Source organism: Anomaloglossus baeobatrachus, chromosome 5 (assembly GCF_048569485.1).
Source record: "Anomaloglossus baeobatrachus isolate aAnoBae1 chromosome 5, aAnoBae1.hap1, whole genome shotgun sequence".
Classification (NCBI taxonomy): Eukaryota; Metazoa; Chordata; class Amphibia; order Anura; family Aromobatidae; genus Anomaloglossus; species Anomaloglossus baeobatrachus.
In genome coordinates this window covers 299,852,921-299,874,186 of record NC_134357.1, presented here as the reverse complement: position 1 = coordinate 299,874,186, position 21,266 = coordinate 299,852,921, and the positions used below count along the sequence as shown (strand labels likewise).

General features: G+C 49.1%; 1 protein-coding gene across 4 annotated transcripts in view; it reads left to right on the top strand.

Annotated features, from left to right (window-relative positions):
- The window catches only part of CASKIN2 (CASK interacting protein 2), an 81,193-nt gene extending 66,507 nt beyond the window's left edge, over nt 1–14,686 (top strand). For all 4 annotated transcript variants that reach the window (XM_075349646.1, XM_075349647.1, XM_075349648.1 and 1 more), the window contains 2 exons: nt 5,488–5,731; nt 13,457–14,686. In XM_075349646.1, the coding sequence (XP_075205761.1) occupies nt 5,488–5,731; nt 13,457–13,547 (335 nt within the window). In that variant the 3' untranslated portion in view covers nt 13,548–14,686. The remainder of the gene's footprint in view (nt 1–5,487; nt 5,732–13,456) is intronic.
- Nucleotides 14,687–21,266: the final 6,580 nt, after the last annotated feature.

The following is a 21,266-nucleotide window of genomic DNA, read 5'->3' as shown; positions in this document are numbered from 1 at the left end:
CCCAGTGGTGTCTCAGGCTGCTGCTGCACCTGTGACTGAACCCCCGGCCTGGGTAGAGTCCTTTTCTAGGTCCATATCCCAGTCATTTGCTGAGTCCATGGGGCTTTTGTCCAGGACTTTGATGAATATGCATCAGCCCCCCTCACAGGGTGCCTCTAATACTCTTGACAGAGGACTCCTATCCTCTGACCTCCGTCCATCGGAGCTCACGGAGGATTCATAATCTGATCCCAGACCCCGTCCTTCTAAGAGAAGGCGCAGGGTTTCCTCCCCCTCCCCATCCCACGGCTCTGTCTCAAGAGCTGACTCTCAAGATGAGGAGGATGCCCTCACTGGGGGCTCGGAGCCTATGTATCCCATCGATTTCTCTGAGGGTGACTCAGATCTTAGTGATTTGATTGCTTCTATTAATTCTGTGCTGGATCTCAATCCGCCAGTGTCAGAGGAGCAACTCTCTTTGGCAGAAAAACATCAGTTTACCTCGCCTAAGAGAGTGAAGAGTGTGTTCTTTAACCACTCCAGTTTTCAGACCGCTGTGACCAAGCCCAGGGCCTGCCCTGACAAACGCTTTCCAAAGCGTGGTTCTGATGACCGGTTTCTATTTCCACCTGAGGTGGTCAAGGAGTGGTCTCACTCCCCAAAGGTAGACCCTCCGGTGTCTAGGCTCTCAGCCCGGACCGTTGTGTCGGTGGCTGACGGCACCTCACTTAAGGATTCCACTGACCGTCAGATTGACCTTCTGGCCAAATCTGTGTATGAAGCTGCGGGGGCCGCGTTTTCCCCGACTTTTGCAGCAGTGTGGGCTCTCAAAGCCATCTCTGCTTCTCTAGAGGAGATGCATTCCCTCACCAAGGAATCTATGCCTGAGATGGTTACCTTAACTGCTCAGGCTTCAGCTTTTTCATCCTATGCCATGTCTGCCATTCCAGAAGCTGCTCACCGCACTGCGGTGGCTTCAGCTAATTCTCTTGTTATCCGCAGGATTTTGTGGCTTCGAGAGTGGAAGGCAGATGCTTCTTCCAAGAAGTTTCTTGCTGGGCTCCCTTTTGCTGGTTCACGGCTGTTTGGTGAACAGCTGGATGAAATCATTAAAGAAGCTACTGGCGGGAAGAGTACTTCCATGCCACAAACCAAGACCAGGAAACCCGCCCAGGGTAGGAATCAATCGAGGTTTCGTTCCTCCAACTGGTCATCCTCTAAGCCTTCCGCCTTGTCCGCTAACTCAGCCAAGGATCAGAAATCCAACTGGCGTCCAAAAGCGCGTCCGCAGAAGACCGCAGGAGGTTCTGCCACTAAGGCAGCTTCCTCATGACTCTCGGCCCGCTCCAGCCACGTCCTTAGTCGGTGGCAGGCTCTCCCACTTTGGCGACGCTTGGTTAAAGCAAGTCTCCGATCAGTGGGTGAGAGACATCATATCTCACGGCTACAGGATAGAATTCTCTTCCAGCCCTCCAAACAGATTTTTTCTCTCAACTCCCCCCTGCTCCGTGGCGTCCTTGCAAGCAAATGGAGTGATTGTCCCAGTTCCCGCTCAGGAACGGTTCAGAGGTTTTTACTCAAATCTCTTCCTAGTTCCAAAAAAGGACGGTACCTTCCGGCCCATCCTGGATCTCAAGCTTCTCAACAAGCATGTTCAGGTGCGGCATTTTCGCATGGAGTCTCTGCGATCAGTCATTGCCTCTATGACCCAAGGAGAGTTCCTGGCGTCCATCAACATCAGAGATGCCTATCTACATGTGCCAATCGCAGTGTCACATCAGCGTTGGTTACGTTTTGCGATAGGAGAGGATCATTTCCAATTCGTGGCTCTCCCCTTCGGGTTAGCCACGGCCCCTCGGGTATTCACCAAGGTCATGGCGGCAGTTATTGCGGTCCTGCACCTCCAGGGGTTAGCAGTGCTTCCTTATCTGGACGACCTTCTGGTCAAGGGTACATCCAGCGCAGACTGTCAGCGGAGTGTTTCGCTCACTCTCGCCACCCTAGCCCAATTCGGGTGGATTGTCAATCTTCCCAAATCCACTCTGACTCCGACCCAGAGTCTCACGTACCTAGGGATGCAGTTCGAGACTTTGCCGGCACTTGTGAAGTTGCCCTTAGACAAACAGCTGTCACTCCGGTTGGCGGTGCGCTCTCTCCTGAGGCCCCGCCGTTATACCCTCAGGCGTCTGATGCAGGTGCTGGGTCAAATGGTGGCCTCCATGGAGGCGGTTCTCTTTGCCCAGTTCCATCTGCGTCCTCTGCAGCTGGACATTCTCCGCTGTTGGGACAAGCGGCCTTCCTCCTTACAGAGGTTAGTGGCTCTGTCGCCACGGACCAGGAGCTCTCTTCAGTGGTGGCTTCGACCCCTCTCCCTGTCCCAAGGGCGCTCCTTCCTGACTCCGTCCTGGGTGATTCTCACCACGGATGCCAGCCTATCCGGCTGGGGAGCGGTACATCTCCACCACAGAGCACAGGGCACTTGGACTCCGTCCGAGTCAGCCCTTCCAATCAATGTGCTGGAAACCAGAGCTGTGCTTCTAGCTCTCCTAGCCTTTCACCACCTGTTGGCGGGCAGGCACATTCGAGTTCAGTCAGACAACGCGACAGCGGTTGCCTACATCAATCACCAAGGCGGGACACGCAGCCGCCTGGCAATGTTGGAGGTCCAACGCATTCTTCAATGGGCGGAGGACTCCAAGTCCACCATATCCGCAGTCCACATCCCTGGCGTAGAAAAGTGGGAGGCAGATTATCTCAGCCGTCAATCCGTGGACGGTGGCGAGTGGTCCCTGCACCCGGCAGTGTTTTAGTCAATCTGCCGTAAGTGGGGCACTCCGGACGTGGACCTAATGGCATCCCGTCACAACAACAAGGTTCCGGTTTACGTGGCTCGCTCCCACGATCCTCAGGCCTTCGCCGCGGACGCTCTGGTTCAAGACTGGTCCCAGTTTCGTCTGTCCTACGTGTTTCCCCCTCTAGCTCTCTTGCCCAGAGTCCTGCGCAAGATCAGAATGGAGGGCCGTCGAGTCATCCTCATTGCACCGGACTGGCCCAGGCGAGCTTGGTATCCGGACCTGCTCCAACTGTCCGTGGAGATGCCGTGGCATCTTCCGGACCGTCCAGACCTGCTCTCGCAAGGTCCGTTTTTCCGCCCGAATTCTGCGGTACTCAAATTGACGGCGTGGCTCGTGAGTCCTGGATTTTGACGGCTTCAGGTATTCCTCCTGAAGTCATCTCCACTATGACTCGGGCCCGTAAGTCTTCCTCCGTCAAGATCTATCACAGGACTGGCAAAATTTTCCTGTCCTGGTGTCGCTCTTCCGGCCATTCTCCTTGGCCATTCTCGTTGCCGACCCTTCTGTCTTTTTTACAGTCCGGTCTGCAGCTAGGACTGTCCCTCAACTCTCTCAAGGGACAAGTCTCAGCTCTATCGGTGCTGTTCCAGCGGCGTCTCGCCCGGCTGGCTCAGGTCCGCACCTTCATGCAAGGTGCGTCTCACATCATTCCGCCTTATCGGCGGCCCTTGGATCCCTGGGACCTTAACTTGGTCCTCACGGTATTGCAGAAACCCCCTTTCGAGCTCCTTAGGGAGGTTTCTTTGTATCGTCTTTCTCAAAAGGTGGCCTTTCTAGTTGCCATAACTTCTCTCAGGAGAGTCTCTGATTTGGCTGCGCTCTCCTTGGAGTCACCTTTTTTGTTTTTTCACCAAGACAAGGTAGTTCTCCGTTCGACCCCGGACTTTCTTCCTAAGGTGGTCTCTCCCTTCCACCTTAACCAGGATATTTCCTTGCCTTCCTTCTGTCCGGCCCCTGTTCATCGCTTTGAGAAAGCGCTGCATACTCTAGATCTGGTGCGTGCTCTCCGGATCTATGTGTCTCGCACCGCTGCGCTTAGGCGGTGCACCTCTCTTTTTGTGCTAACCACAGGGCGGCGCAAGGGTCTCTCTGCTTCTAAGCCGACCTTGGCCCGTTGGATTAGATCGACCATTTCGGACGCCTACCAGAGTACTCAGGTGCCTCCCCCGCCGGGGATCAAAGCACACTCGACCAGAGCTGTCGGTGCCTCTTGGGCTTTTAGGCACCAGGCTACGGCTCAACAAGTCTGTCAGGCTGCCACTTGGACTAGCCTGCATACCTTTTCAAAGCACTACCAAGTGCATGCTCATGCTTCGGCAGATGCGAGCTTGGGCAGACGCATCCTTCAGGCGGCTGTCGTCCACTTGTGAAGTTAGGCTCCACCTACTTCTTAGTTTTTTCTGTTTATTCCCACCCAGGGACAGCTTTGGAACGTCCCATGGTCTGGGACTCCCAAAGGAACGATAAAGAAAAAGAGAATTTTGTTACTTACCGTAAATTCTTTTTTTTATAGTTCCGTATTGGGAGACCCAGCTCCCTCCCTGTTGCCTGTTGGCAATTTTCTTGTTCCGTGTGTTATCACCGGCTGTTGTCGTGGACAGAGTCTCCGGTTGTTCCGGTTCTTACTCGGTTCTACTTGTGGGTGGCTATTCCCCTTCAGCTTTTGCACTAAACTGGCTAGGACTGGCTACCAGGGGTTGTATAAGCTCAGAGGGAGGAGCTACATTTTTAAGTGTAGTACTTTGTGTGTCCTCCGGAGGCAGAAGCTATACACCCATGGTCTGGGTCTCCCAATACGGAACTATAAGAAAAAGAATTTACGGTAAGTAACAAAATTCTCTTTTTTACGGTCAATGTCTATGGGGAACTCCTAGCATTTTTCCAGAAAATTTTCTGAAAAAAAAACACTTGAGTTCCCCATTGACTTCTATTTATACATGGTACACAAGGCGAGCCCGTCTGAGCATCAAATTGCTTGTTACGAGTACCGAGCACCATAGTGTTTTAGTGCTCGCTCATCACTGGTGACAATCTTAAGCTGCTTTCCCCTTGTTATTGTCACTTCTACAGTAGTCACTGTTGTATACTTTTTTTGCTGTAATGTTGCTGCTATTTTGGGTAAATCGTAGTCCATTATGAGGCAAATGTTTAGGTGGCGCAAATACACAATTCCCTATGATTTACCTATATGGCGTGTGCTTTTTGTTGCATTAATCTTTTTGTGTTAGGACTATGACTCCAACTCATCAAGACTGATGATTTGATGTAAGGTCATTGTGGAGTCTGAAGCTCCTAACTCATCTTACACCAATACCTGACTGGAGTAAGATTTCTTGGATAAAGGATACCACAACTCGTCATGATTTAAATGAGCTGTGGTCTCATTTCCCTGTAATGCCACAGCTCCACCCATTTTGATGTAGCTGGGAGAAACTAGTGTGAAAACGCCAAAGGTTGCAAAATGTTTGCGTAACTCCTAGTTGCTCCAAAATGTATGCCTTTTCAAAGAAATTTATGTCTGAATTCTAACGAAGTTTCTTTGACGGATTGGAGCCTTTATTGTTTGGAGGTCTTGATTTGTGTACATGTAAACTTCTCAATGCTGATATAACCTTCCTCATCAGGAACTGTCCTTTTTTTTTATGGTTTATAGGTTCTCAAGCGCACTTGGTGATATCGGGGCCAGAGCAAGTGTTACAGAAGCCTTCATGGGGATCAAATGGGCCACCTCCAAATACAAATTCCATTGTGTGGGCAAACGAATCTTGCACGGTTATTAGGGAATGGAATAAAGTATCTTCACAGAACCAGAACCAATCACAGTTGGGGCCTATGAGATATGCCAGCTCACTACAGAAAACCCAAGTTGAGCGTGATCCGATAGATAAAAGTATCAGGTAATTCATGATACAGTAAGGGTGAGGGGTTGTTCCTTTTGACTGTAAGTTATGACCTATTGCTTCAGTATGTCACAATTGACAGATTATTATACAGTTTTAAAGGGTTATTTCCCCCCTTCCATCCCTCCCAATAAAACTATTTCCTATTAAAGCATAGGAGAACTTGCTGATTGCAGGGGGTCCAACTATTGGGACTCCCAGTGATCACGAGAATGAGTCCTGAATTGAGTATAAGTCTGCATGCTTGGCTTCTGCTCCATTCAATATCTATAGTAGAGATGGGAAAATTGATTGGCAGGGCTTCAGTCGTGGACCAAGTCAGTACTCCCATGGGAGTCCTGTAAATCTCATTTCCTCCTAGCTTTCATGGTTCCTCTTTTGATTGGCTAGGCTGGCACAAAGTCATCTGTGTGTGTCATGCCGTCAAAAAAACGGGAGGTAAGGAGATTCGCAGGCCTTGCGTCTAGCAATCACAGTTTGCGGACCTGGCCAATGGAATCTGAGTCGTACGAATGGATTTTCGCATCTCTAGCTTAGTACAGCGCTTAGTTATTTCCAGTGGTCATAAACAATGAATGGAGCTGAGGTCAAGCATTGACACCTCAATGCCATTCCTCAACTTGATTTTTTCTTTTTTTCCTTTAGAATAACTCTTTCAAGGGAACCTGCTCTGCTAAACTACCCCCAATGCTGCAGAACGCATGTAACAATCATCCCCAACCTGGCTATAACATTAATGTGTGTGTGTGTGTGTGTGTACATATATTATATATATAATATGTGTGTATGTGTGTATATATCTATATCTATCTATATCTTTTAGTTACCTTCTATGTAAATTCCTAGCATTGTCATGTAGGGGGAGCTGAATATTGCTTCAGTCAAGCTTCTGTGGTCAGCAGAGAGACGCCCACAGCGGTTTGATGGCCTGGACTACACCAACATGCCTTATATGATGAAACCCCACGCCTTTTGCTCTGACAGCTTCCTGGACATGCACAATGAAACCAGGTGTAAACCGCAGCTTCATTTTTATTATGCCTATGCTCTGAGGCCACTAATATTCAGAATTCTTCTGCATGACATGAGCATGTGGAGTGATGTGAGTGGCGTGCAATTAAGACATGCATCAAGCCTCTCGAATACAAGTGGTGTCCAGAGCTTGCGCTCATTGGTTTACATCCGTAGCTTAATTTTCCAATCTGTAATGTGCGTGCCTGAGAAGCTTGCTGGCAGCTCACAAGTGTGGGATTTCTTCAGCAAGGGCCATATCATCAAGCAGTCCAGGCTATCATTAAATTACGGTGAACATCACTACTGGTTGGAGGAACGTGACTGAAGTGATATTCAGGTGGATCTATATGACCTAACTAGAAGCCAGGGATATACATAACCGGTAACTAAGAATTTAAAATTTGTTTTCTTTGTCGCTCCTAATTGGGAGACCCAGACAATTGGGGTGTATAGCTACTGCCTCCGGAGGCCACACAAAGCATTACACTTAAAAGTGTAAGGCCCCTCCCCTTCTGCCTATACACCCCCCGTGGGATCACGGGCTCCTCAGTTTTCAAGCTTTGTGCGAAGGAGGTCAGACATCCACGCATAGCTCCACTGTTTAGTCAGCAGCAGCTGCTGACTATGTCGGATGGAAGAAAAGAGGACCCATACTAGGGTCCCCAGCATGCTCCCTTCTCACCCCACTTTTGTCGGCGGTGTTTGTTAAGGTTGAGGTGCCCATTGCGGGTACGGAGGCTGGAGCCCACATGCTGCATCCTTCCCCATCCCCCTTAGGGCTCTGGGCGAAGTGGGATTTTACCGGTCTCCAGGCACATGGGACCGTGCTCCATCCACAGCCCCTAGGAATCTGCTGGATATGGAGCGGAGTATCGTCAGGGACAGGCCCTGCTACGTCAAGGTACTCTGTGTCCCCGTACAGACCGCGCGCACACTGCAGCATTGCTGGGTGTGTTAGTGCGCCGGGGACAACAGCGCTGCGCGCTTGTGCCACACTACCACAGCTTGCTGAGGGAGTTATTGTGTTGGAAACTGCCGCGCCGGCCGCTGCTGGCAGTTTACACTGCGGCGCGGCTGGGATTTGTGGTGCGCCGGGGACTTCCGCGCTGGCCGTGCATATTTGACGGCCGCGCTTATTACTAGAGTCCCCGGCTTTTGCGGCCTAGTTTCGTTTCGTTCCCGCCCCCAGGCCTGCCAGTCAGGGGAAGGGCGGGACGCTGTACAGAACGTCAGCGATGAGGGCTGGAGTCTGCTTTACATACTCCAGCCCTCACATTGAGCACAGTGGGACGCCAGTTTCCCGCACTTTGTCTGAGGCACGCCCACGGTCCGCCCCTCTTCACAGAACGCCGGCAGCCATTCCTGTGTGCAGTCTGAGCTGGAGAGGGGAGACAAGTTCTGGGAGACCCAGGCACGGGATTCTGGCGACCACACACCCGCTTTTAGCGGGCGGTAAGCGGCACCTCGGTGCTGACCCCACTAGTGCCGAAGTGTACAATTGTATTTTTATGCTTGCATGCTATACATTGCACTAAACGGTCGCTGGTGATTCTTGGCTATATACCCTCCTAGATTGCTCAGACAGCATGTCGTCCGCAAAAAACAAGGGTGCCAAGGCACAGGCTTTCTATGCTGCTTGTACCGCATGTGAGGCTATTCTACCGGCAGGTTCCACTGACCCCCATTGTGTGCAGTGCTCGGCCCCTGTGCCACTTGCTCGGCCGGGGCCCCTGCTGGAGGTGACCCAGGGAGAACCACCTGTGAATACTGTCCAGGTGACGGGGACAGAGTTTGCAGTTTTTGCTGATAGATTGTCTGTGACTATGACTAAAATTCTAGAAACTTTGCAGTCTAGACCAGTAACTCAGACCATGGGCACTGTTGAATCATTGCTCCCTGGTCCCCCTCAGTTGGAACAGCTCCGGGCTCCGGGGGTGTCCCATGTATCCCAGGGTGACGGCTCTGACACGGACGACAGTCCCAGACAGCCTAAGCGAGCTCGCTATGAGCGCCCCTCTACTTCATCACACTGGTCAGGGTCCCAGCAGGAGGATTCTCTATGTGATGAGGCGGAGGTAGCTGATCAGGATTCTGATCCTGACACCGCTCTCAATCTGGATACACCTGATGGTGACGCCATAGTGAATGATCTTATCGCGTCCATCAATAAAATGTTGGATATTTCTCCCCCAGCTCCTCCAGTGGAGGAGTCAGCTTCACAGCAGGAGAAATTCCATTTCAGGTATCCCAAGCGTAAATTAAGTACTTTTCTGGACCACTCTGACTTTAGAGAGTCAGTCCAGAAACACCACGCTTATCCAGATAAGCGTTTCTCCAAACGGCTTAAGGATACACGTTATCCCTTTCCTCCTGACGTGATCAAGAGCTGGACCCAGTGTCCCAAGGTGGATCCCCCAATCTCCAGGCTTGCGGCTAGATCCATAGTTGCAGTAGAGGATGGGGCTGCACTTAAAGATGCCACTGACAGACAGATGGAGCTCTGGTTGAAATCCATCTATGAAGCTATCGGCGCGTCGTTTGCTCCTGCATTCGCAGCCGTATGGGCACTCCAAGCTATTTCAGCTGGTCTTACACAGATTGACACGGTCACACGTACATCTGTTCCGCAGGTGGCATCCTTAACCTCTCAAATGTCTGCATTTGCGTCTTACGCGATTAATGCGGTTCTGGACTCTACGAGCCGTACGGCAGTGGCGTCCGCCAACTCCGTGGTTTTACGCAGAGCCTTGTGGTTAAGGGAATGGTAAGCAGATTCTGCTTCCAAAAAGTGCTTAACCAGTTTGCCATTTTCTGGTGACCGACTGTTTGGTGAGCGTTTGGATGAAATCATTAAACAGTCCAAGGGTAAGGATTCATCCTTACCTCAGCCCAGACAAAACAAACCCCAACAGAGGAGGGGACAGTCGGGGTTTCGGTCCTTTCGAGGCTCGGGCAGGTCCCAATTCTCCTCGTCCAAAAGGACTCAAAAGGATCAGAGGAGCTCAGATTCTTGGCGGGCTCAGTCACGCCCAAAAAAGACAGCCGGAAGACCCGCTACCAAGGCGGCTTCCTCATGACTTTCGGCCTCCTCTCTCCGCATCCTCGGTCGGTGGCAGGCTCTCCCGCTTTGGCGACATTTGGCTGCCACAGGTCCAAGACCGTTGGGTGAGAGACATTCTGTCCCACGGGTACAGGATAGAGTTCAGTTCTCGTCCTCCAACTCGGTTCTTCAGAACGTCTCCGCCTCCCGACCGAGCCGATGCTCTTCTGCAGGCGGTGCGCACTCTAAAGGCGGAAGGAGTGGTGATCCCTGTTCCTCTTCAAGAGCAAGGTCACGGTTTTTACTCCAATTTGTTTGTGGTACCAAAAAAGGACGGGTCTTTCCGTCCCGTTCTGGACCTAAAACTTCTCAACAAGCACGTGAAAACCAGACGGTTCAGGATGGAATCCCTCCGCTCCGTCATCGCCGCAATGTCTCAAGGAGATTTCCTAGCATCAATAGACATCAAGGATGCTTATCTCCACGTACCGATTGCTCCAGAGCATCAGCGTTTTCTACGCTTCGTTATAGGAGACGAACACCTTCAGTTCGTAGCCCTGCCTTTTGGTCTGGCGACAGCCCCACGGGTCTTCACCAAGGTCATGGCAGCAGTAGTTGCAGTCCTGCACTCTCAGGGACACTCTGTGATCCCTTACTTAGACGATCTGCTTGTCAAGGCGCCTTCTCAAGAGGCATGCCAACACAGCCTGAACGTTGCACTGGAGACTCTCCAGGGTTTCGGGTGGATCATCAACTTTTCCAAGTCAAATCTAACCCTGACCCAGTCGCTAACATATCTTGGCATGGAGTTTCATACTCTCTCAGCAATAGTGAAGCTTCCGCTTGTCAAACAGCGTTCACTACAGACAGGGGTGCAATCTCTCCTTCAAGGCCAGTCAAACCCCTTGAGACGCCTCATGCACTTCCTAGGGAAGATGGTTGCAGCAATGGAGGCAGTCCCTTTCGCGCAGTTTCATCTGCGTCCACTGCAATGGGACATTCTCCGCCAATGGGACGGGAAGTCGAAGTCCCTCGACAGGAACGTCTCCCTTTCTCAGGCGACCAAGGATTCTCTTCGATGGTGGCTGCTTCCCACCTCATTGTCGAAAGGGAAATCCTTCCTACCCCCATCCTGGGCGGTGGTCACGACAGATGCGAGTCTGTCAGGGTGGGGAGCAGTCTTTCTCCACCACAGGGCTCAAGGTACGTGGACTCAGCAAGAGTCCACCCTTCAGATCAATGTTCTGGAGATCAGGGCAGTGTATCTTGCCCTACAAGCCTTCCAGCAGTGGCTGGAAGGCAAGCAGATCCGAATTCAGTCGGACAACTCCACAGCGGTGGCATACATCAACCACCAAGGAGGAACTCGCAGTCGGCAAGCCTTCCAGGAAGTCCGGCGGATTCTGACGTGGGTGGAAGACACGGCTTCCACCATATCCGCAGTTCACATCCCAGGCGTGGACAACTGGGAAGCAGACTTCCTCAGTCGCCAGGGTATGGACGAAGGGGAATGGTCCCTTCACCCGGACGTGTTTCAGGAGATCTGTCGCCGCTGGGGGATGCCGGACGTCGACCTAATGGCGTCTCGGCACAACAACAAGGTCCCGGCTTTCATGGCACGGTCTCACGATCACCGAGCTCTGGCGGCAGACGCCTTAGTTCAAGATTGGTCGCAGTTCCGGCTTCCTTATGTGTTTCCACTTCTGGCACTGTTGCCCAGAGTACTGCGCAAGATCAGGTCTGACTGCCGCCGCGCCATCCTCGTCGCTCCAGAGAAGGTCGTGGTACCCGGATCTGTGGCACCTCGCGGTAGGCCAACCGTGGGCACTACCAGACCGACCAGACTTGCTGTCTCAAGGGCCGTTTTTCCATCAGAATTCTGCGGCCCTGAACCTGACTGTGTGGCCATTGAGTCCTGGATCCTAGCGTGTTCAGGATTATCTCAAGAGGTCATTGCCACCATGAGACAGGCTAGAAAACCAACCTCCGCCAAGATATACCACAGGACGTGGAAAATATTCTTATCTTGGTGCTCTGCTCAGGGAGTTTCTCCCTGGCCATTTGCATTGCCTACTTTTCTTTCTTTCCTGCAATCCGGTTTGGGAAAAGGTTTGTCGCTCAGCTCCCTCAAGGGACAAGTCTCAGCGCTATCTGTATTTTTTCAGAAGCGCCTAGCTCGACTTCCTCAGGTACGCACGTTCCTGCAAGGGGTTTGTCATATCGTCCCTCCTTACAAGCGGCCGTTAGAGCCCTGGGATCTGAACAGGGTTCTCATTGCTCTTCAGAAGCCGCCTTTCGAACCTATGAGGGATGTTTCCCTTTCTCGCCTTTCACAGAAAGTGACTTTTCTAGTAGCGGTCACGTCTCTTCGGAGAGTGTCCGAGCTAGCAGCGCTGTCATGCAAATCTCCCTTCCTGGTGATTCACCAGGACAAGGTGGTTCTGCGCCCGATTCCGGAGTTTCTCCCTAAGGTGGTATCCCCCTTTCATCTCAATCAGGATATCTCCTTGCCTTCTTTGTGTCCTCATCCAGTTCATCAATGTGAAAAGGATTTGCATTTGTTGGATCTGGTGAGAGCACTCAATCTACATTTCCCGCACGGCGCCCTTGCGCCGCTCGGATGCACTCTTTGTCCTTGTCGCTGGTCAGCGCAAAGGGTCGCAAGCTTCCAAATCCACCCTGGCTCGGTGGATCAAGGAACCAATTCTTGAAGCCTACCGTTCTGCTAGGCTTCCAGTTCCCTCAGGGCTGAAGGCCCATTCTACCAGAGCCGTGGGTGCGTCCTGGGCATTACGGCACCAGGCTACGGCTCAGCAGGTGTGCCAGGCGGCTACCTGGTCGAGTCTGCACACTTTTACCAAACACTATCAGGTGCATACCTACGCTTCGGCGGACGCCAGCCTAGGTAGACAAGTCCTTCAGGCGGCGGCTGCCCACCTGTAGGAAAGGGCTGTTTTACGGTCCTATCACGAGGGGTTATTATACCCACCCAGGGACTGCTTTTGGACGTCCCAATTGTCTGGGTCTCCCAATTAGGAGCGACAAAGAAGAAGGGAATTTTGTTTACTTACCGTAAATTCCTTTTCTTCTAGCTCCAATTGGGAGACCCAGCACCCGCCCTGTTTTCTTAGGGATTTTTGTTTTTTCGGGTACACATGTTGTTCATGTTGAATGGTTTCGGTTCTCCGATGTTCCTTCGGATTGAATTTGTTCTTAAACCAGTTATTGGCTTTCCTCCTTCTTGCTTTTGCACTAAAACTGAGGAGCCCGTGATCCCACGGGGGGTGTATAGGCAGAAGGGGAGGGGCCTTACACTTTTAAGTGTAATGCTTTGTGTGGCCTCCGGAGGCAGTAGCTATACACCCCAATTGTCTGGGTCTCCCAATTGGAGCTAGAAGAAAAGGAATTTACGGTAAGTAAACAAAATTCCCTTCTTTATTTATATATAAGGGTGTTTAAGCTTAATAGAAACCTAATGGAGATGCACATAACATGGCCTCTATGGCATTGGGAGCAGTTTAAAGGGAATTTGTCACTTCATTTTACCCTTCCAAATACCCAATAGTAGCGACACACATTCAATGTGTAACAATATAAAGAATTGTCATTGAGTAATTAATTTGTGCTGCTTTGAACTAAAAACTGCAACAATGTCTTGCTTCTGCTAGTGACACGGCACCTCTGACAAAGAACATCTTAGATGACATCAGTACAATGTTCGATGACCTCGCAGAGCAGCTGGAAGCCATGTTGGATTGAAAAGGACTACTCGCGCATTTTTGGCACTTTAGCTGGGACTGCATGACAGCACAGCTCCACTAGCTTTGGGCATTGGCTGTGGCTCCACCTATTGCACATCAATCACTGTCAAAGAGTTTCGGAATTAGAACTTCTGCAGCGGCGCTTGATTTCCCCCACACTTTTTACTTATTGACAGGGCCTTAATATGGCTGATGCATTAATCAGAGAGGTTTTTATAGTTCTGAATCACCCATACTGCAGATTTAGGGCGAATATATAAAATAACCATCTCAAAGATCCTAAGGTCCCTGCACCAAGCTTGTCTATGTACTGCCATATCCATTTCAGCTTGTTGAAACTGTAGTATTCTCCTGTTGCTAAAATGAAACTGTAAATGGTTTTGATTTTTTTTTTTGTTTTTGTAAGAAAAGTCTATTTTAAAGTAATTTTATATATATGTATGTATAAACCTCTATAAATATATATTTACTAACCGGAATATGTCAATGCTGTTATATAATATTTTTTATATACTGTTGATGCACCTTTGTATTCTGTATCATGTTTTATTCTGAAATGTTGTAGATAAATCTTTATGGTCGTTGATGCATATGGCTTCTAGTTTATGCGATCTGTCACCAGATTTGTAACCCATTATAATAGACTATTTTGTCACTATCTTCATACAAATTGGGTGCAAAATCATCATGATTGCAGATTATTATTAAACTATTGTATTTTCCTATTTGCTACAAGAATTTCTATATAAGCTACACCACAATATGAATGGCGTATTACATTATATTGCTATGTATATTAAAGTGGCCAAATATTCTCTTCTAATGGTGAAATAATACTGATGCAGGGCGCTTATGACAGTTCTGTAATAAAGCCATACAGTGTTACTTTTTACATTATTTACTATTTTATGTAAAACTATACTGTAGCCTCAAAAGACAGAATGACAGGAGCTCCCCCTTGTGTTCACAATTCAAAACTGCGTTGCATTCCTTATACGTTAGCACAAGATAAACACTTTTTATGCTTCTAATTTGGTGGAAATCAGAAACTGAATAATTGTGGTACATATTTGCATACTAGATCAGTTGATCTATGTAAATGTGATTCATAGGATTTGTATCAAGTTGTTACAGGGAACCTGAACGTTGGTCCAGTGAGGTCCGTCGTTGGCTTCTTCACCACTAGCCTCAATTGAATGACTGATTACTCCCATGTGTGTATGTAGTAAAAGATTTGTCAATCAGAAATGAGGCATTAGAAGCCATCTAGGGCCACATTGGACTAGTCAAGTTACTCCCTATAGTCCCTGGCTTTTTAAAGTGTTCACTCTGAAAAGCTGAAGCACATAAGGCTAGTTTCACACTTGCGTTGGACGGCTTCCATAGCATTGCGTTGTGTGACGGATGCAACGGATGCGTTGCATATAGTGGCACAACGGAAAGTTTTTGGTTTTTTTTCTCTTCTTCTTTCCAGTTTTACCGGCAGCAGGCTATTGTGAATGATCAGCTGAGCGCTCTCACATGCCGGCGGGCGGGCGCTCAGCTGAGCGCTCTCACATGCCGGCTGAACGTTCGTCCACCGAGAGACAAAAAGTTTGTGATTTAAAAAAAAAAAAGAGCATGCGCAGTGAAAGCCTACGGATTGCGCTGCTCAAAAAAAGTTACATGCTGCTTTTCTTCCGCCCAATGCAGCGTCAAAATAACGACGCTGCGTCGTCCAGCGGATGCAACGCTGACACTTGCGTTACAGTGCGTCGTCCATACAAGTCTATGGAGAATAGCGCAGTGCGTTAACGGACTGCCCTATTCTCCATAGTGACGGACTCCGCTGAAAGCAAGTGTGAAAGTACCCTAACTGGCTACAATACAGCTGGCCAGGCTCTAATTCAAGCTGCCTGTGGTTTGAGCAACAGGAATTTGACAGGTTACATTTAAATGGTTAAAATTGCAAAGGGATCGTAAAAAAAATAGCAACTTTGCAATTTACCTTTTATTAAAAATACTCTCACTTCAAGAATGGAAGGATGTTTATTTCTGTAGTGTACTGCTCTTCACCTAGGTTAAAATCCACCATTTAATCTCAAGCTGCGCCTGCCAATAGCATGATCTATGTTTTATAGCCTGCTCGCATCGGTCTGCAGCTGGCTGGATGCGGCCATTCTCCTTTATTCTGCTTCCACGCTTCAGAGTCAAAGCTGCCGCTGATTGCTACAGGAGGAGAGCACTTAGTTTGGGCCAGTGGCACGAACATGTTGGCCCAAACTCAACGTTCAAGAGTTCACTGCCCCACTGAAGCCAGGCTAGGGAGCAGGTGAGGTTTAAATTATCTTGGTTATAATTTAGAGAAGAGGGACTATTCAGCAGCACATCCAAGAATTGGGAAGGGGTCTTCAGCACCATGGAAAAATAAGTGCTGCTAGGAATTGCACTTTTAGCAATTAAAAATAGGATTACCTATTCAGCTATGAGAAGCTTAAGGGCTCTTCTCCACTTGCGTTTACAAATTCACAGCGATACTAAGCTACAAATGTGAGTCGAGTGTCCTGTGTATGATCTGCGTGTGGTCTGCGTACGGTGTGTGTTTTTTCCTCACATAGCACTCGCATGTCATACGGATGCTATGTGAGTGTTTATGCATACAGCGTCAGACTGGCTACCAGACTAATCTCCAGTAATACCAGGCCTGGCCGCGGTTACCTGCACTAAACCCCGGAGTTGTCACCTGAGCTCCAGAAATCAGCCCGGTCTGTCTGCAGCTGTGCTGAACTGAACAGCAATCGCCGGGGAATCAATCACTCGGCGCTCGCTGTTCAGGCTGCACTCTGGAGCTCAAGTGACCGCTCCGAAGTTCAGTGCATGTAACCGCGGCCAGGCCTGGTATTATTACTGGAGATTCCTCCGGTAGCCAGTCTGACGCGGTATGCAAGTGTCAAGGATCCGTGTGACATGCGCATGCCACCCGGATTCTGATTTTTTTTTCTCACTCACATAGGATTGCATGAGGGTGCGAGAGCTGAGACAAGATGATATCGCAGCATGCTGCGATTTCACCGAGAGCACAAGACGTGCCGTAAAACATTTAGCAAGAGGACACGGCCTCATTGATTAATTCTGGTGCGAGTGCGATCCGATTTTCTATCAGATCGAACTCGCGCATAGAAATCGCCAGTGGAGAAGAGCCCTTATGCACAGAATGGCAGCTAGAAATATATATTAAAAAAAGAACGAGAAAGACGACGTCCACCATAAGATTTCTTTCTATTACCATTAAGTATGCATTTACTGTGCTTTGTGAAAAAATATATTGTGGGAATAATCCTTTATTGTAATTGCTACATTTAAGGATACCATCTTTCTTTCGGATGCAATCCATTGATGGAGGGCTGAATGAGGAGGAATATGTGATGCAAACCTACGTAACAAGACAATCCATTTTTTTGCCACACATAAGGGTATATCCGGGACTTTAAAAGAAAAAAAAAAAGTGCCCAAGATCTAACAAGCAAGTAGTTGCTACCTGTTTGTATTTTGTGCTCGATGCCATTCTTCACTGGCACAACAGACCGCTCCTGCTGGCACTAGAGTGGCTTCATCAAAAAAGCGGTTTACTCTGTAGACTGGAAGGGACAGCTGACATAATGCTGATTGACAGACGGCTCCCCGCTACTTTACTGGAGGAACAGACTGTCAATGAGCATGACGTCGGCTGTCCCGCCAATGAAAAGCCACCACTCTGTTGATGCAACGTCAGAGGAAGCAGCTGAATCCCCAGCAGGCGCGATCTGTGCTGTAAAGAACGGGCCGAGCACAATACGCAGGTAGGTGGCAGCTACCTGCCTGTCAGTGCTTAGGCACTATATTATTTTGGATTTATGTATTTTTGAAAGTCTCAGATATGCCCTTTAATAGTTTAATTTTGCTTAAATAATTTTGTTCAACATAACTTTTGTATGGTACCGGTACCACTCTGACATGTCTGTTAGCAAATATTTGCATTACCCTGTCCCCTTTAGAGATCAGGCAGAATGGAGAGTAGCCATCTAGATGCCAGATATGTAAATTTACTTTTTTACCCTAGACCCCCCCCCAGGCATACTGGCATCACTCCCTTCTTACCTAAACCACCTGGGATTTTGACACTAAATGACAATTTTAGCAGGTGTGGGCATACCAGGAAATGAATTACAAGGTCAGATCATGCAATGGTCAGAGAAAAAACAAGAGCTATACAGTGTGTCCACCACCATAAACTTGAGAACGGCGGCAGCTATAGGCATAGAAGTGGTGTCTAGGTATAGTAAAGTAGCCATGCGTTACGCAATGAAACCACCTCTATCGCCACCTTGTGGAAAACAACGGAGTTAGCATTTTTATTTCGAAAACGGAACGAGATAGAGAAAAAAAAAGTGAATTACAAAGTTGCAGGGCATCATCAATTCAATGCGTATCGACACCTTGCATACAGAAATGCTATGATATGAAACCCATGACCCCCCCCCACCCAAAGTGGCCACCATCAGCTGCAATGCACATCTGGACTCCAGACAGCATACTGTATCTTGCTGCACGTTGTGCAATATGGTAGGTGACACGTTTGCACAAGCATCTGTAATACGTTGTCGTAGGTCCTGCAATGTTGGTGGAAGGGTCGCATTCACCTGTTTGATGTGACCTCACAGAAAGAAGTCCAATGGGGTCAGGTCAGGTGAGCGTGTGAAGGCCACTCCACGCAGCCACCATATCTAATGACTTGTAGGAAGGTTCTCCTTGAGGTATCGCTTCACGTCCGCAGCTTTGGGAGTTTTACATGTTCTAATCATAGCATTTCTGTATGCAAGGTGTCGATTCGTATTGAATTGATGATACCCTACAACTTTGTAGTTCACTTTTTTTCTCTATCTCGTTCCGTTTTTGAAATAAAAATGCTAACTCCGTTGTTTTCCACCAGGTGGTGCTATAGGTGGTTTCATTGCGTAGCGCATGGCTACTTTACTTGTCTTGTGTACCTAGACACTACTTGTATGCCTACAGCTGCCGCCATTCTCAAGTTAATGGCGGTGGAGAGGATATGGGGGGACACACTGTATAGCTCAGACTCACCAGGAGTGGGGAACCTCCGGCCTGCGGGCCGCATGCAGCCTGCCATGTCCTTTTATGTGGCCCCCAGGCAGTTTCCCGGGGGCAGCAGTTCTCGTGCCATCACCGCGTTCTTGTAGGCCGCCGGCCCTTTAATTCTACACATCGCTGCTTGTGCGCGCCAATGTGTTCTCCCGCCGGCCAGTGTCAACGTGACCAGGACTTACTTTGTGGGCGGGTTTAGCGCTCTGCGCTTCCATCCAACAGCAGCCTCACAGCTTCCAGCGTTGTGTGCCCGGCCCGTGCCCTCCTTCTCCCTCCGATGCTGCGTGTCCGGCGCCTGCACTCCGTTGCTGTGAGGCCAGCGCCCGCCTTCTGCTGCTTTGTGGCCCCCCCACCCCAGTTCTGTAAACCCTCTCCCCCAGAGTTGCATGAAACAGTCAGCGCTGTGTGCCTCCCAATGCTGTGTATCACCCCAAGTTTGCATCGCCGTCCCTCCTCCAGTGATGTCAGGGCCCCCCAGTCCTGTGTGCAGCCCATCCCCCAGTCCTGTGTGCAGCCCCCCATGATGTCTGCGCCCCAGCCCCCCTTGCGATGTCTGCGCCCCAGCCCCCCTTGCGATGTCTGCGCCCCAGCCCCCCTTGCGATGTCTGCGCCTCAGCCCCCCTTGCGATGTCTGCACCTCAGCCCCTCTTGCGATGTCTGTGCCCCAGCCCCACTTGTGATCTGTATGCCCCCAACATCTCCTGTGACTTACACATTACATTGGAGATGCTGGGGGCATTTACATGTCCCCAGCCCCTTTTGTGTTGTATGTGCCCCCAGTGTCACCTGTGATATATATACAGCAGTTCCAGCGTCTCCTATGCGATTTATATGCCCCCAGTGTCTCTTGTGATGTATATACGAGCAGTCCCAATGTCACCACTGTGATATATATACCTCCAGTGTCTCCTGTGATGTATATACAGCGTCTATTATGTGATGTATATGATTTACCAAACTTCTTATCACAAAGAGATGACTACGCTCCAGACGGAGACAAACCTGAAAAAGCAGCTGTGAGAAGAAACATGATTAGTATCACCAAACATCACAGCCGCACCACAGAGAAGCAGCTCTGGCCGCCACAGTAGGGGTGAGTTAATTAATTGTTTCACCAAATATAGCAGGGTCATTTAAACATTGATAATTTTGTGCGGCCCCCGAAGTTTAGTAGAAATTTCCAAATGGCCCCCGGCAGAAAAAAGGTTCCCCACCCCTGCTCGACACTGTGGGTGGGGAATCTCCGGCCGGGCAGATTCCCAGGGACCGCAGTGCCCAGCTGGCAGTCGCGTCTTGCTGGCTGCTGGCCTTTTAAACGCCCACTGCAACTCCTGTACCAAAGGATTACATCCCCAAGCCAGCGTGAGGACGTACTTTGTAGGCGGGGTAGACGCAAGGTGTGCTGCACTCCCATCCTACAGAAGAGCAGCTGTCCCAGCGTCCCCCAGGTTTGTCTGAGGCTCCAGTGCCCCCAGGTTTGTCTGTGCCACCAGCCTCAGCCAGCACTGTCTGTGCCCCCAACTATGTATATGCCCCCAGCAATGTCTGTGCCCCTTAATGATGTATGTATCCCCCAGTGAGGTCTATGCCCCTCGGCCATGTTTATGCCCTGCAACTTTCCTAGTGATGTATATTCCTTCCAGCCCTTCCTAGTGATGTATTTGCCCTCAGCATCTCTAATGATGTAACACACTAAAAAGAAAAAAAAAACATGGATCGTACATCTCAAATACAATGACCCTGCCCTGTGATGTATATGGCCCCAGCACTCCTGTAAAATATAGAAGTACGGTCTGATAGAGCGCTACGGAGGCCACAGTATTAGATTAATTTTTTTAGAATTTATTGTTTTCTATCAGCCACGAGTTTCGATATACACAATATCTTCATCAGCACTCCTGTGAGTGAGATAGATAGATAGATAGATCTCTATTATTACAGAAGTCCCCCCAGTGTCTTCTATGTATTGTACAACCCCTGGCAAAAATTATGGCTCACCTGGCATAAAACTAGAGTAATTTCAAATGTCAACTTTCTGGCTTTAAGAAACACTAAAAAAAAAATCATGAAAACATAATGTGCTAGCCATTAACTGTTACTTTTCAAGACGAAACAAAGGGAAAAATTATGGAATCACTCAATTATGAGGTAAAAATTATGGAATCACCCTGTAAATTTTTATTCCCAAAACTAGCACTTGCATCAAATAAGATTTGCTCGTTAGTCTGCATCTAAAAAGGAGTGATCACACCTTGGAGAGCTGTTGCACCAAGTGGACTGACATGAATCATGGCTCCAACACGAGAGCTGTCAATTGAAACAAAGGAGAGGATTACAGTATCAAACTCTTAAAAGAGGGTAAATCATCACACAATGTTGCAAAAGATGTTGGTTGTTAACAGCTGTGTGTAAAATCTGGACCAAATACAAACAACATGTAAAGGTTGTTAAAGGCAAATATACTGGTAGACCAAGGAAGACATCAAAGCGTCAAACAGGAAACTTAAAGTAAGAGGTCTCCAAAACAGGAAATGCACAACAAACAAATGAGAAACGAATGGTAGAAAACTGGAGTCAATGTCTGTGACCGAACTGT